Raw genomic sequence first — 17,453 nt, 5'->3', positions numbered from 1 at the left:
GCCCAGAACGCTGCTACACCTCCTGCAGTGCACAGGACAGCCCCCACAACACCAGTCCAAAATGGTCTGTGGTGCAGAGGTTGAGAAACTGCTGAAAGGGAACATTATTCTCATCACAGCCATTACAGATTTATATATATTTATCATGTATTGATAATTCCATCATTAGGCCTTAAAGTGTCTTCTTCTGTCAAAATTGGCATATTACATAATTTTCTGATAGATGGAAATTAAATGTTTTAAATCAAATGTCTTAAGGCAAAGATAAAACGTCTTATCTTAGAGACAAATGGTACCCCTGTGCTTATCTTCTTGCTTTACTGATTGATGAATGGTAAGAGCTAGGTTTTCCCAGGTTTTTCTTATTTCTGAATAAAATGTGGCTCAACATTTGTTTCCCCCAGTTGTTTCTGTTTTATGTATGTATTGGTATATGTCTCTCTTACCTCACAAAGTAAATGATAGAACAGTTGAGGCACCTTTTGTAAGTTATGGCTTTGACACTTTTATTGTTTTTTACTCTGATGAGCAAGCAGCACAATAAGTAAAAAAAAAGAAAGAAAGAAATGGCCTTCAAAGTAAGAACATCAAGTTTTCCATTGAATTCCTTCACTCACAAATTAAATTACCCTACATAGATCCCTAGTTAATTCCCTACTTCTGTTTGCTCTCTGTTGAATGACCTCACTGCTAGTATAAAAATACATGAAGTCATTTTAATTTCTCAGAAGTATTGAAATTGGAAGAATACCATTTTTAAAATAACAATATATTAATATTATTCTATGTACTAACTCATTAAAATTAATACTAATTTTCCCCCAAGTTTATTCAGCTTTTGTTAGTAGATTAAGATGATGTCAGATGTATTAGGGGAAGAACAAGATGACATTTTAGTTGCATTTTACTTAAATTTTGTGCTTATACAGATTGTGTTGTAAATCTTTGCACTTCATCTTATAACAAAAATTAACCTTTCTAGATATGAATAAATTTGTCTTAGCCAGTTTTAAGGAAATGGAACTATTTTGAAATTTTTACTTGGTTTAATATTAAACATCCTAAATTTTATTTTTAATTGTAGTAGCCTGGTAAAGGACCTGTTAATTTCCCTTGGTTTGTAGATTTCTTTATTGTTCTGAGTTTCTAGAGTACAGGCTTTAACATACAGAGGGCCTCTAAACTGGAGTTTAATGAAGGAGATAATAAAAAGGAGATAGCAACAAAATTGAGAGGCTAAGTAAAAACTATAGAAAATAATTAGATAAGAATATAGATATTATAACTGGCCACATTAAACCCTGTCTGTATCCTAACAAGAGTATAGTACATATTCATTCAGAAAGCTGTGGGAAAAGGAATTATTTAAGAAGTGTCCTTAGACTCCAAAGGAACATTAAATTGGTAGGTTGAAATCATTTAAATATTTAAAGGGATATGTTTATTTTTATACTTTCAGGGTTCAGTTCAGTTCAGTCGCTCAGTCATGTCCGACTCTTTGTGACCCCATGGACTACAGCACATCAGACTTCCCTGTCCATCACCAACTCCTGGAGCTTACTCAAACTCATGTCCATTGAGTCGGTGATGCCATCCAACCATCTCATCCTCTGTCATCCCCTTCTCCTTCTGCCTTAAATCTTTCCCAGCATCAGGGTCTTTTCAAATGAGTCAGCTCTTCACATCAGGTAGCCAAAATATTGCAGCTTCAGCTTCAGCATCAGTCCTTCAATGAACATTCTGGACTGATTTCCTTTAGGATGAACTGGTTGGACATCCTTGCAGTCTAAGGGACTCTCAAGAGTCTTCTCCAACACCACAGTTCAAAAGCATCAATTCTTTGGTGCTCAGCTTTCTTTATAGTTCAACTCTCACATCCATACATAACTACTGGAAAAACCATAGCTTTGACTAGGCAGACTTTTGTTGGCAAAGCAATGTCTCTGCTTTTTAATATGCTGTCTTATGTTGGTCATAGCTTTTCTTCCAAGGAGCAAGCATCTTAATTTCATGGCTGCAGTGACCATCTGCAGTGATTTTGGACCTTCAAAAAATAGTCTGTCACTGTTTCCACTGTTTCCCCATCTTTTTGCCATGAAGTGATGGGACCTGATGCCATGATCTTAGTTTTCTGAATGTTGAGTTTTAAGCCAACTTTTTCACTCTCCTCTTTCACTTTCATCAAGAGGCTCTTTAGTTCTTTTTCACTTTCTGCCATAAGAGTGGTGTCATCTGCCTATCTGGGGTTATTGATATTTCTCCTGGTAATCTTGATTCCAGCTTGTGCTTCATCCAGCCTGGCATTTCAGCCTGGCATCCAGCCTGACCAAAAAAAAAAAGCTCCAGTGATACCTACAAATACAACTTTTATGGTATCAGTTTGCATAAAAGATACATGCAGTGGTTTTTGAGACCTGAGTTTAAAAGCTGATCCTGACACTTACTAGTTAGCTTTAGGCAGCTTGTATAACTTCTCTGAGGCTTAATTCCTTCATTTGAAAAATAGAAATAATCCATTCTCAAATGGATATAGAGAGAACTAAAATAAATTATGTACTTAAAGTCCTTAGCATAATACTTGGCAATATAATAATAACAACTTATATTTATTATGTGCCAGACCCTGAAGCTACTTAGCAGCAGCAGCAGACCCTTTCCTGAGGTGCTTGAATTATCTCATTTTCATAAAACCGTTTGAGGGAGGTATTATTGTTATCTCCATTCTGCAATTCAGAAAGCTGAGGCTCAAAGAGATTTACTGATTTGCCCGAGTTCATGTAGGTCGTAAGTCTGATGACTCCAAAGGATATACTCTTAACTAGGCTACACTGCCTACCCAGCATAGTACTTCACAGTACATGGTAGTTATTTTACTGTCCAAAGAATATACATGAAACATCTAAAATTTATGTTAGCATGTTCATGCAGTATATTGATAGTTCTTATGGGTTGTGGTAGTCCTTTTTACTATAAAAAAGATTGTCAGGGTGGTTCCAAGAATACATGTGTTTTAAAGAAATAAACTCTGTATAGCACAGATTAAAAGAAAGAAATGTCTTCACATTTAATATGCTTTTAAGTGTCTAAAAATCTGTTTTTTATTTATAGGTTGGAGGTGCATTTGCTCCCCCTTTGAAAGATTTGTGTCGGTTCCTGAAAGAAAATGCAGAATATGGAGTAGCTCCTGAATGGGGAGATGTTGTTAAGCAGTCTGTGAGTATTTCATGAACACTAATTTAGACATCATTTAATTATATCTTAGATTTTAAGTTAAGAATTAACAATATTTCATAAATATGTGATGATATTTTTTAGTTCACAGTTTTTATCTTGCAGAGTATGTGGCAAACTTCTCAGATACTTGTTGAATTAGAGTGCAGAATCAGTGTATACTAACTGGTGTCATATTTCTGCTTTACCTTTTTATTGTGGCTACTAGAAAACTTTAAGTTACATATGTTGTTTACATTGTTTCTATTGGACAGTGCCGATCTAGAGGTTGTAAACTCTTAAAATTTAGGAATTTTGGGTTGTTTGTTGAGGGGGAGGGTTGTTTTGTTTTATGGTTACTTCTAGGAGTTTTGAACCCCAGAAAATCTTGGGGGAATTTCAAGAAAGTACCATAGGTTGTTCTCCACTCAGGACTTGGTGCTTCCCAGTCTGCAGGTGCTACTACTGTTCTGAGCCAAGTGATTTTTTCCCTATTGAGTATCTTTTCCATCTTGGCTCTATCTCTATTATTCCCAAAGTGATAGAAGAGTCAGAAGCATCTCGTTTCAGTCATTACTTACTTCTCTCCTTTCCATACTGTTCTTGCAGATCAGAAGAATGGCATTTCTTTAGTCTTCTGGTGGTGTGAACAGTGTAAGGGCATGGCAGTAATAAAATTTTTTGGATCTTCTGGTTTCCAGAACTATTTTACAAACCTATGCCTCATAGTTATAAAAGAGAACCAGAGGCTCTCTTAAAATAAAATGAGAAGTGGAAGAACTGTTTCAAGCCCTACTTAAAAATAAGATAAAATTGGGTTACTTCTTTCATAATTGGTTATTTTGTATCAATAAATAACAGAATAAGTTTATGAATAATTTCATGTTTTTAATGGCTTATTTGTATCACTTGTTAATAGCTATTGATTTTATTTTAAAATGTTTATTGTTGATTTTTTTTTTTTTTTTTTTAGGGATTTCTTCCAGAAAGTATGTATGAACGTATTCTCACTGGTCCCGTGGTAAGAGAGGAAGTAAGCAGGCGAGGGAGACGACCTAAAAGTGGAATTGCGAAGGCCACAGCGGCGGCGGCAGCTGCAACTGCCAGCAGTATTTCAGGCAATCCTTTGTTAGCCAATGGGTTACTGCCAGGTGTGGACCTCACAACTCTTCAGGCCTTACAACAAAACCTACAAAACTTGCAATCACTGCAAGTGACTGCAGGGCTGATGGGAATGCCTGCTGGCCTTTCTTCTGGAGGAGAAGCTAAAAATGTGGCCGCCATGTTCCCCATGCTGCTGTCGGGAATGACTGGGTTGCCAAATCTGTTGGGCATGGGAGGGCTCCTGACAAAGCCGACAGAATCCGGAACAGAAGAAAAAAAGGGAAATGACTCTAAGGAGGTGGAAGGGAAAAAAGAAAGGACAGAGAGCCAAAACCCCGAGAACGGCGGTGAAAACTCTGTGTCAAGTTCTCCTGCATCCTCTACTGCTGCGTTAAGTACAGCTGCAGCTGCCAGCCCGTTAGCTCTGAACCCACTGTTACTATCTAATATTCTTTATCCAGGGATGCTTCTCACTCCAGGCCTTAATCTTCATATTCCAACTTTGTCTCAGTCCAACACTTTTGATGTACAGAAAAACAAAAACAGTGACTTAGGCTCATCTAAGTCTGTGGAAGTAAAGGAAGAAGATTCCAGAGTTAGAGATCAGGAAGACAAAGGGGGAACTGAACCGAGTCCTCTCCATGAAAACAGCACAGATGAGGGTTCAGAGAAAGCCGATGCTTCATCTGGATCTGATAGTACATCATCGTCATCCGAGGATTCAGATTCTAGTAATGAAGACTGATTCCCAGACTGCACTTAAATTATGAACTGATTTTGGATTTTTTTTTCCCCTTTAATTATTAATTGTAAATACGCCAGTGTTGAGTGCATCAATAACTTACTGACCGAACATTTCAGTTATTTGTTTAGAAGTGCAAACTGCTTTCAGAGACGTTTTGCATGTAATATTTCTTAAGATTCATAAGTTTCTGAACTCGTATGTACTATCAAATACATAAAGGTGTAAAATTACAACAAAAGGCATTATAATTTTGTTGGGGGTTAATTTTATGAAAATTATGCTCAATAAGAGTTGTATATTTAATATATTTGCAGTGAACACAGAATACTTTATGCATATTACTGATTTAATTTGAATATAGTTTTACAGCCTCCTTGACACCTATAATTTACAGATCAAAACTCAGCAATAATTTGGGCAGCTAATGAATGTCATGAAAGCTGTAGAATCTACATCACCATCCATTGCTTTAATTACATGAAAATGCTCTAGTGTTGTGATGCACTGCTGATATTTCCAATTCAGGTACAAGTGTGTTTTAAAGAAGAAATAAGTTTCCCAATCGGCCAATTTAACTGGCTACCTGTTACCTCAGCTGAGTTAGTTTAGGAAGTTTACATTCGTTTCTAATTCTATACTTGTTTTCAGGGGTTTTTTAAACACATCCTATATATCATGTTAATCGGGCAAGAAATATGACTTGCTTTTTGCTGAGCTTAACTCTAAAATCAGTAAAATTAAGTCATAAAATAATCCTGTGTCATGTGACTTTGACACCCTCTAGACACATTTAGTTTTAACTTTTCAAAGTTTGGCCTCCTATTAGAAATAATTATGTCTCAGATGAGTAATGTCTGTTTCCAGGGTTCAGAAAAGGTAAATCATGAAATACCACTGAAAAGAACTTTTCAACACAGCATACTTCATGTAAAAGAAATTGTTTGTTTGCTTTATTTGTGTAGATTTCTATTTGTGTTTTATGTCACGGAAATATTCCAAAATTAACAGATAATAGGGTAAAGTAATATGCAGATAGTCTAAATTCATTTTGCGTTTCTAGGTATAAGCAGACTAAATGTTGGCCCAGAATCAGTGTTGGGTTATCAGTTTATATTAAATATACTGAGTTGCCCATTTTGAAAATGCACTTTTAATAATCTCAAAAAATATATACATAATTCCTGTAAACCACAAAAAAAGGAAGCCGAAGGTTTCTGATCAATTTCTTAGAACCCTTTACCATGTAAAATTTGTCTGATATTTGATTTGTGATACAGTTTCTCCTGCTAAAGCTGCTATTATTCTGACAAGGTAGAGGTCCAGGTTCACCTTCATATACATTGAAAACAGAGCTGAATTGGTTATATAATGTCATTTACATCCTAAGGAGAGATAAGCATTGTTCTGGTACTTAAATAAATAAGTCAGTGACAAACTTTGCTAGGGGGGAAACTACCCCACTTCTCTCCCATGGAAAAATTAACTTTCAGTTCATTTTGATACAACTCTATTGCTTTGTCAGGAATTAAGCAATTATATTGGATTTTCCAAGACCTTTACCAGTAAATTATGTTTCTGTATGTAAAATAATCCCTTATTAGAGAGACAGTGTTACATGTATTTACAAAATTATATCGGTTCCATTGGGATTGTATTGATTTTTGTATTTTCCCGAAATAGTACTTTGAATTGATAGTCCTTTATGCAATGTCTTAGCAATAGTCACTATAATGCCCTTCCAGGAGAAGTGGGTAGTAATTCTTCATCATGAAAATGATATATTACATATTTAGTATCTTCCCTTTGCAGTATTGCACTTTTGTTTGACTAGAATACACCTATGAGATAGCCAAAGTTTTCAAACACAATTAACTTAGGTTGCCAGTGGAGTATTTCAGCACCATCCATGTTTCCCTTCTCTCCCTCTAGGCCTACCCACATGATCTTCATTCCTTTCTGTCTCCAGTTTAAAAGGGAAATAAAAAACCCTAGATCTTGTCAGTAAAATCTAATTTATATCAAATTTATGAGATAAAGTATTTTCCTAATTAGATCAAATGAATTTGGTTAACATCTTAGTGATTCTCTTTCTATGTAATAAAGGCAGTTGCAGTTTTCAAAGCATTAAGGCTAATATTAACTTTAAACATTTCTCTTGGGATTCAAGATACTTCTATCTAGTACTGATTGGGGAAAAGTTGTCCAGCTATCAGCTTAAAAAAAAACATGCAAACATGGTTGTGTAAAGTTAAGGGTTATAAGAAAAAAAGAAATCAGTAGAATTACGTAATACTAAAGTTGCAGTTGAAAGGATATCCAAGTATGTGTTGGTAGTTACTAAAAGAATTATAGCTGTTATTGCCTTGTATTTATAGCCCTGTTTCAGGTTTCATGATTCAAGTCTTAGTCCAATTTTTCTTTTGGACATTTGCAATATTTACCAGTTGTGTTTTGTGTAGTCTGAATTTGCTTTCTGTAGTTAAGCAAACGTCTTAAAAAGTCATTTGTAATTTATTAAATTACTTTCTATGATGTTCTATAGAGCAAATGGAAGTTTAATTATTTTTTATTAAACATATTCTTTGACTACCCATGATGTCAGCCTCTGTACATGACAATACTTTTATTATTTTATATGTAGTTTTTATTCCAGTTATGAAAGAACTACCCATGATGTCAGCCTCTGTACATGACAATACTTTTATTATTTTATATGTATTTTTATTCCAGTTATGAAAGAAACATTAGTCATAAGTCTTTAAAAGGAAAGTGAACATTGGAAGAATTTTTAAGAGACAGAAGCAGGCTATAATTATACCCACAATGTTATTATTTCCTTAAGTTCTCTTCTCCCAGACCTTTAAAAATCCAGAAAGGCTCAGAGATACACCTAACCTCTTAAAGAAATCCATTTTGGAAATCAGTAATTATTTTTCCTTTGGTCTTAGAGGCTTTTCTAATTTATCACTGTTGTTTGTAGTGTTTGGCTGTTTTTTTTCTTTTTGTAAATACAAAAGAAATTTGTTTTCCCTCAAACTGTCAGAGTGGAACAGTGGAGTCTCATCACTCACTCATTTAACTTGACCACACTGAATTATACTGTCATGCTTAGAAAATCTTTTTTTTTTTTTTTTTTTCATTTTTGTAAAATAAGGTAAACAAAAGTCAACTGCTTCATCTGATGCTTACCCAGAGGATCAGTAATATGTTCAGTGCTGGAGGAAGAATTGGCTATGTTGGATGTTTTTGCAAGAAGATACATATAAAATGATGTATTCTATATATTTTGAGCTGTAGGAAGAAAAAGAGTGAGTTGCAGGGAGAGTAATTTTTGGCTACAAGTGATGTTCAACTCACACAATAAATTTAGAACTTACATAAATGCAACTCCAGAACATAAGCTATTTATTTTTAAATGCAGAAAAATGAAAAAATTATTTAAATAATCCATCAACCTACCCTGAAATACTGTTCATGGAGCTATCAAATCTTATTTATATGTATGTTACATACATATAGTGGGTTGAATAGTTACGGGTTGACTTAAAAAAATTCACATCAACCCATAACTTCAGAATGTGACCTTAATTGGAAATAGGATCTTGGCAGATAAAATCAGTTAAGATGCAGTCATACTAAATTAAGGAGGGCCCTAAATCCAATGACTAGTGTCCTTAAGAGAAGAGGACATAAACACAGGGAGAGGGCCATGAGACAATATGCAGAGATCAGTGCAACGCAGCTTCGAGCCAAGGAACACCAAGGATTGCCAGCAACCACGAGGAGCTAGGAGAGAAGCATGAAGCAGATTCTCCTCCAGAGCCTCCGGGAGGAGCCAGCCTTGCCAACACCTTGATTTTGCACTTCTGGCCTAAACTGCGGTAGGAGTAAATTTCTATTGTTTGAAGCCATCTAGTTTGTGGTAGTCTGTTGGTAGCTTTAGGAAACATACATTTTCATATTAAATCAGTATTATATAGGACATAATGTTTGCTGTTTTGCCTTTTAATATACAGGCCTGTGTGTCAATAAGTACTCTGCAATGTGATTTTTAATACATATATTGCTCATAAAGATGGAATTTATCTAACCAGAAACCTAAAAATGGACAGTTGAGTTTATATATTCATTTTTTTGCATCCATCTTTAATGATTTGCTTAAGCCCTAGAATTGAAATACTTCTGTTTTTAAGGCTTTTCATTTGTGTTGCCAGTGCCAGTGATGACATTAGTTAACAGTTCATTCTACCATTAGCAACATATATTTTATGTATGATTTGATTTCTTACTAATATTGTATTGCATTAGAAATCATCTTAGCCATTACTAACAGGCAAAAGTAACATTTTTTAATTGAAGTATGGTTGATATACAACATAATGTAAACAGTTGTTGTTCAGCCAGTAAGTCGTGTCTGACTCTTTTGCAGCTCTGTGGACTATAGCCCACAAGGCTCCTCTGTCCATGGGATTTCCCAGGCAAGAATACTGGAATAGGTTGCCGTTTCCTTCTCTAGGCGGTCTTCCCAACCCAGGGGTCAAACTCATGTCTCCTGCATTGGCAGGTTTGTTCCTTACCACTGAGCCACCAGGAAAGCCCCATTATATAAATTATAGTGTGCAATATAGAGATTAACAATTTTTAAAGGTTATACTCCATTTATAGTTATTATAAAATATTGGCTATATTCCCCATGTTGTACAATATATCCTTGTCGCATATTTTAGATTCTACATATAAGTGATATCACACACTGTTTGTCTGACTTATTTCACTTAGCATAATACCCTCCAAATCCATCTATGTTGCCAAAAATGTCAAAATTTCATTCTTTTCTATGGCTGAGTATTTCAATTGTGTGTGTATAACCACATCTTCATATCATAATAAATTTTTTAATTGTTCTTCCTTTTTCTTAGTAAAAAATAAGACAATATAAAAAATCAGGAGGAGGAGAGGAAGAGAAGCGCAAAGTAAACAAAAATCTCATGCTGAATACGCAGACATAATTGTTAACCTTTGAGTCATTATTTGGATATACATGTTATATATTATTTTAGTAAGGTTAAACTGTATGTGCCATTTTGTAACCTTTTTTCATTTACCATATCATACTAATATCTTCCCATGCCATTAAAGAATGTTTCATATTTTTAAGGGCTTTCTCATTCCACTTTTTAAAACCTTTGTCAATTTAATAGATTAGAAATAGACCCTTATTTGAGTTTATTTTGGTAAGGAATCTGAATTTCTCCAAAGACTTAATGCACTGTCCTAGCAGTGTGTAGCATATAATCTCTCCACTGATTTGACATGCCTGTGTTGGATTGGTCATAATCTAAGTAATGCATACATTTATCTGTATATGTGAATTATTTAGGTATATGTGATTTAGATCATATCTATCATAGATACATGATAATATCAATGATATGTATGAAGTAGCCATAAGAGTAACTATACTGATAAAAGAGTAATAGATTTGAGAACAAACCAAAAAAATGTTACTAGAAATAAAGGAGAACATTTTACAATGACTGAAGGGTCAATCTATCAGGAAAATAAAACAATTATCAACATACGTGCACCTAATAACAGGTCCACAAAATACATGAAGACAAACTAACAAAACTAAAAGGAAAAATATACAATGCAGCAATAATAGTAGGAGACTAATAGCTCACTTTCCATAATGGATAGAGCAAGTAGGCAAAAGATCAACAAACTGATTTGAAGGTCATTATAAATCAACTAGACCTAAGAAACATCTATTGGACACCACCCAACAATAACAGAATACATGTTCTTAGAGTACACAAAGACCATTCTCCAGGATAGACCACGTAGCAAGTCCAAAGTTCTCAAATTTAAAAATATTAAGTCATACAAAGTATGTTCTCTAGTCATGATGGGATGAAGTTAGAAATCAGTAACAAAGCTTGGAAATTTACAAATATGTGAAAACTAATAACTTATCAATAATAAGTCAAGGAAATCTCAGAGGAAGTTAAAAAATATTTTGAAATGAATGGAAACAAGTAATATACAAAGACATCATATAAAAAAACCAGTGCATGAAGGGAAATGTATAGCTCTAAGTATCTACATTAAGAAAACAAAAATCGCAAATCAACCTAATTTTCTACTTTAAGAAACTAGGAAAAGCTCAAACTAAACCCAAGACAAGAAGTAAGGAAATAAAGACAAGAGCATAATTACTGAAATACAAAGTAGAGACAATTAATGAAACCAAAAGGTAATTCTTTAAAAAGATCAACAAAATTGACAAACTTTTAGCTAGACTGATCAACCAAAAAAGAAAAGACTCAACTTAGTAGAATCAGGGAATTTCTTGGTGGTCCAGTGATTGGAACTCTGCACTTTCACTGATGGAGGCCTGGGTTCAATCCATGGTGGGAAACAGATGTTGCAAGCCACGTGGCATTACAAAGAAAAAGAAAAATTATTAGATGACTCGAAAGAACATCATTTGTACCAATATTACAGAAATAAAAATGTAAGAATATTATGAATAATTATATGCCAATAAATTAGATAACCTAGATGAAGTGGCTAAATTTCAAGAACACAACCTAGTGAAACTGAAACAAGAAGAAATAGTAACTAATAAAGAGACTGAATTACTAATTAAAAATTATCCACAACATAATCCCTAGACTGGCCACTTCACTGAGGGACAAAAAAAAAAAAATAAAGAATACCTATTCATCACATATTCAAATGGAAAAGAAAACAATTCCCAACTTGTTTTATAGGCAAATATATCTCAGTACCAAAGTTAGACAAATATTGTAAGAAAACTGGAAACAAATATCCCTTAGGAATACAGATGCCAAAATTCTTAACAAATTGCTAGCAAACTGAATCCAGCAGTACATGAAAGGTACTGTACACGACGACCAAACTGATTCTTTCTCAAGAATGCAAGGATGGTTCAACAATACGAGAAATAATCAACGCACTGTTAATGGGAAAGCGCGGGATGGGGGAACATGAGTATCCCAATAGATGCAAAAAAGACATTTCACAAAGTCCAACACCATTTCATGATTAACAAAAAGGCTAGATTACACTTTGCTCAATAAAGGTCATTTATGAAAAACGTACAACTAACATAATACCTAATGGTTAAAGACTGAATATTTTCTCCTAAGTGAAGACAAGACTAGGATGTCCTTAATTTTATTCAACATTGTTCTGCAGATTCTATCCAAAGCAAAGAAAAACAACAACGGAAGACATCTAGATTGGCCAAAGTAACCCAAGAGAGAAATGACTGGGAGCATTTGCGTTTTTTTTTCTTTATTTTAATCGAAGTATAGTTGATTCACAATGTTGTATTTATTTCAGGTGTACAACAAAATGATTCAGTTATATAAAATTTGTACTTCATCAGAATTAAAGTCTTTAGTTCTTCAAAGGACACCTTTAAGAAAGTGAAAAAACCCACAGAACGGGAAAAATTGCAAATCCTGTATCTGATCAAGTACTTCTATCAGAATATGTACAGATCTCTTACAATTCAGTAATAGAGACAAAAATTCAGTTGTGAAATGGGCAAACGATTTAAAAAGACATTTCTTCAAAGAAGATATAAAAATTAGCACATAAGCACACAAAAAGATGTTCAGCATTATTAGCCATCAGTTAGTTCAGTTCAGTTCAGTCGCTCAGTCGTGTCTGACTCTGTGACACCATGAATCGCAGCACGCCAGGCCTCCCTGTCCATCACCAACTCCCGGAGTTCACTCAGACTCACATCCATTGAGTCAGTGATGCCATCCAGCCATCTCATCCTCTGTCGTCCCCTTCTCCTCCTGCCCCCAATCCCTCCCAGCATCAGAGTCTCTTCCAATGAGTCAACTCTTCGCATGAGGTGGCCTAAGTACTGGAGTTTCAGCTTTAGCATTATTCCTTCCAAAGAAATCCCAGGGCTGATCTCCTTCAGAATGGACTGGTTGGATCTCCTTGAAGTTATTAGCCATCAGATAAATGCAAATCAAAACCAAAAAGAGATACAATGCCATACTCCTCGGAATGGCCAGAATCAAAAAAACAGATACTAACTTGGGTTAGCCATGATGTGAAGAAATTAGAACTCACATATTGCTGTAGGAATGTACAACGATGCAGCCACTTTTCAACACAACTTTGCAATTTCTTGTGGTATTCCCTTATGACAGCAATTCTATTCCTAGGTGTATACCCAAAGAAATGAAAACATGTCCAAACAAAAGCTTGTAAACAAACATTCATATTATTCACAATAGCCCAAGAGTATAAAAATCTCAAATGACCATCAATTAATGAATGGATAAATAAAACATGATATACCAATAAATATACCAAAAATGATAGAATGAGCTCTGTTCATTTCCAAGGCAAACCATTCAATATCACAGTAATCCAAGTCTATGCCCTGACCAGTAATGCTGAAGAAGCTGAACGGTTCTATGAAGTCCTACAAGACCTTCTAGAACTAACACCCACAGATGTCCTTTTCATTATAGGGGACTGAAATGCAAACGTAGGAAGTCAAGAAATACCTGGAGTAACAGGCAAATTTGGCCTTGGAGTACAGAAAGAAGCAGGGCAAAGGCTAATAGAGTTTTGCCAAGAGAATTCACTGGTCATAGCAAACACCATCTTCCAACAACACAAGAGAAGACTCTACGCACGGACATCACCAGATGGTCAACACCAAAATCAGATTGATTATATTCTTTGCAGCCAAATATGGGGAAGCTCTATACAGTCAGCAAAAACAAGACTGGGAGCTGACTGTGGCTCAGACCATGAACTCCTTATTGCCAAATTCTGACTTAAATTGAAGAAAGTAGGGAAAACCACTACACCTTTCAGGTATGACCTAAATCAAATCCTTTACAATTATACAATGGAAGTGAGAAATAGATTCAAGGGATTAGATCTGATAGATGGAGTTGATGAAGAACTAGGGATAGACGTTTGTGACATTGTACAGGAGGCAGGGATCAAGACCATCCCCAACATAAAGATGCAAAAAGAAAAAATGGTTGTCTGAGGAGGCCTTACAAATAGCTGGGAAAAGAAAAGAAGCGAAAGCAAAGGATAAAAGGAAAGATATACCCATTTGAATACAGATTTCCAAAGAATAGCGGAGATAAGAAAGACTTCCTCAGTGATCAATGCAAAGAAATAGAGGAAAACAATAGAATGGGAAAGACTAGAGATCTCTTCAAGAAACTTAAAGATACCAAGGGAACATGTCATGCAAAGATGGGCACAGAAAGGAAAGAAATGGTACAGACCTAACAGAAGCAGAAGATATTAAGAAGAGCTGGCAAGAATAAACAAAAGAACAATACAAAAAAGATCTTCATGACCCAGATAACCACGATGGTGTGATCACTCACCTAGAGCCAGACATCCTGGGGTCCAAAGTCAAGTGGGCTTTAGGAAGCATCACTATGAACAAAGCTGGTGGAGGTGATGGAATTCCAGTTGAGCTATTTCAAATCCTAAAAGATGATGCTGTGTAAGTGCTGCACTCAATATGCCAGCAAATTTGGAAAACTCAGCGGTGGCCATGGGACTGGAAAAAGTCAGTTTTCATTCCAATCCCAAAGAAAGGCAAGGCCAAGAATGCTCAAACTACCGTACAATTGCACTCATCTTACATGCTAGAAAAGTGATGTTCAAAATTCTCCAAGCCAGGCTTCAACAGTACATGAACTGTGAACTTCCAGATGTTCAAGCTGGTTTTAGAAAAGTCAGAGGAGCCAGAGATCAAATTGCCAACATCCGTTTAATCATTGAAAAAGCAAAAGAGTTCCAGAACACCACCTACTTCTGCTTTATTGACTATGCTAAATCCTTTGACTGTGTGGATCACAAGAAACTGTGGAAAATCTTCAAGAGATGGGAATACCAGACCACTTGACCTTCCTTCTGAGAAATCTGTATGCAGGTCAGAAAGAAACAATTAGAACTGGATAGGGAACAACAGGCTGGTTCCAAACAAGAAAAGGGGTATGTCAAGGCTGTATATTGTCACCCTGCTTATTTAACTTATATGCAGAGTACATCATGAGAAACGCTGGGCTGGATGAAGCACAAGCTGGAATCAAGATTGCTGGGAGAAATATCAATAACCTCAGATATGCAGATGACACCACCCTTATTGCAGAAAGTGAAGAACTAAAGAGCCTCTTGATGAAAGTGAAAGTGGAGAGTGAAAAAGTTGGCTTAAAGCTCAACATTCAGAAAACGAAGATCATGGCATCTGGTCCCATCACTTCATGGGAAATAGATGGAGAAACAGTGGAAACAGTGACAGACTTTATTTTTCTGGGCTCCAAAATCACAGCAGATGGTGATTGCAGCCATGAAATTAAAAGATGCTTGCTCCTTGGAAGTAAAGTTGTGACCAACCTAGACAGCATATTAAAAAGCAGAGACATTACTTTGCCAACAAAGGTCCGTCTAGTCAAAGCTATGGCTTTTCCAGTAGTCATGTATGGATGTGAAAATTGGACTATAAAGAAAGCTGAGTACCAAAGAATTGATGCTTTTGAACTGTGGTGTTGGAGAAGACTCTTGAGAGTCCCTTGGACTGCAGGCAGATCCAACCAGTCCATCCTAAAGGAAATCAGTCCTGAATATTCACTGGAAGGACTGATGCTGAAGCTGAAACTCCAGTACTTTGGCCACGTGATGCGAAGACCTGACTCATTTGAAAAGACCCTGATGCTGGGAAAGATGGAAGGCGTGAGGAGAAGGGAACGACAGAGGATGAGATGGTTGGATGGCATCACCAACTCAAGGGACAGGAGTTTGAGTAAACTTGGAAGTTGATGATATACAGGGAGGCCTGGTGTACTGCAGTCCATGGGGTCACAGAGTCGGACACGACTGAGTGACTGAACTGAACTGAACTGATACCCATAAAACAAAATATTACTCAACAATAAAAAGCATGAAGTACTGATACATGCTGCAACATGGATAAACCTTGAAAACATTATGCTAAGTGATAGAAACTGTCACAAAGACCACATATTGTATGATTCTATTTCTGTGAAATGTCTAGAACAGGCAAATCTATAGAGATCGAGATATAATCTATAGGTCAGATAGATAGGTAAGGCTTCCCTGGTGGCTCAGATGGTAAAAGAATCTACCTGCAACGTGGGAGACCTGGGTTCGATTCTGGGGTCAGGAAGATCCCCTGGAGCAGGAAATGGCAGCCCACTCCAGTATTCTTGTCTGGAGAACTCCATGGACAGAGGAACCTGGTGGGCTACAGTCCATGGGGTCTCAGAGTTGGACACGACTGAGCGACTAACACTTTCGTAGAGATAGAAAGTATACTAGCAGTCACCTAGGGTTGGGGGCATTGAACTGCCCATGTATATGGGATGGATGTCTCCTTGGTATGACGGAAATGTTCTCAACAGATTTTGGTTTGTTGCATAACTGTGAATATAATAAACTAAAACCAACTGCATTGTATACTTTAAGTGGGTAAATTTTATACTATGTGAAAATAAAGTTGCTTTTAAAAACCGACAGAAAGTACAGTGTACAAGCTCAATGTGAAATCTTTAAACTTTTAAGCTTAATAAATACCCTCTTGTCTCCCTACTGGAGCCCCTGCTGAGATGTGGAAACCTCTGCCCCTTCAACATTTATTGCTGATCCATGAGGCTCAAACTAGCTAACAGCTCCTTCAACTAAGAGCACCCCCTGGGGATCAAGAGGAAAAGCAAGAATTCTGGAACCTCTTTTTTCCTCCTCTGTGCATTTACTCCCAAGATGATCTCACCCTGTCTTTTTTTTTAAATTAGATTTTTGCTATTTAAAAAAAAATTTATTGAAATATAGTTGATTCACAATGTTGTGTTAGTTTCAGGTATACAGCAAAGTGATTTGGACACATGCTGCTGCTGCTGCTAAGTCGCTTCAGTTGTGTCCGACTCTGTGCGACCCCATAGACGGCAGCCCACCAGGCTCCCCCGTCCCTGGGATTCTCCAGGCAAGAACACTGGAGTGGGTTGCCATTGCCTTCTCCAATGCATGAAAGTGAAAGTGAAGTCGCTCAGTCGTGTCCGACTCTTAGCGACCCCATGGACTACAGCCTACCAGGCTCCTCCATCCATGGGATTTTCCAGGCAAGAGTACTGGAGTGGGGTGCCATTGCCTTCTCTGGATTTGAACACATACACATATATACATACACATACATATATACACATATATGAATATGTATATGTACACATATACATATATATAAACATATGAAAGAGATTGTTTTCCCTTATAGGTCACTACAAGATATTGAATATAGTTCCCTGTGCTACACAGTAGGTCCTTGTTGATTCTCTTACGTAGG

At 36.2% G+C, this 17,453-nt stretch overlaps 1 protein-coding gene across 11 annotated transcripts in view; it reads left to right on the top strand.

Annotated features, from left to right (window-relative positions):
• Positions 1-7,655, top strand: part of CHD9 (chromodomain helicase DNA binding protein 9) — a 224,888-nt gene extending 217,233 nt beyond the window's left edge. For 10 of the 11 annotated variants that reach the window (XM_027513586.1, XM_027513587.1, XM_027513589.1 and 7 more), the window contains 2 exons: positions 3,109-3,213; positions 4,184-7,655. In XM_027513586.1, the coding sequence (XP_027369387.1) occupies positions 3,109-3,213; positions 4,184-5,059 (981 nt within the window). In that variant the 3' untranslated portion in view covers positions 5,060-7,655. The remainder of the gene's footprint in view (positions 1-3,108; positions 3,214-4,183) is intronic. The other variant, XM_027513588.1, reaches the window with a different exon arrangement.
• The last annotated feature ends 9,798 nt before the right edge of the window (positions 7,656-17,453 follow it).

The sequence above is a fragment of the Bos indicus x Bos taurus genome, chromosome 18, assembly GCF_003369695.1.
Source record: "Bos indicus x Bos taurus breed Angus x Brahman F1 hybrid chromosome 18, Bos_hybrid_MaternalHap_v2.0, whole genome shotgun sequence".
Classification (NCBI taxonomy): Eukaryota; Metazoa; Chordata; class Mammalia; order Artiodactyla; family Bovidae; genus Bos; species Bos indicus x Bos taurus.
The sequence above is the reverse complement of the archived record's forward strand: the minus strand, read 5'-3'. Positions and strand labels throughout refer to the sequence as shown.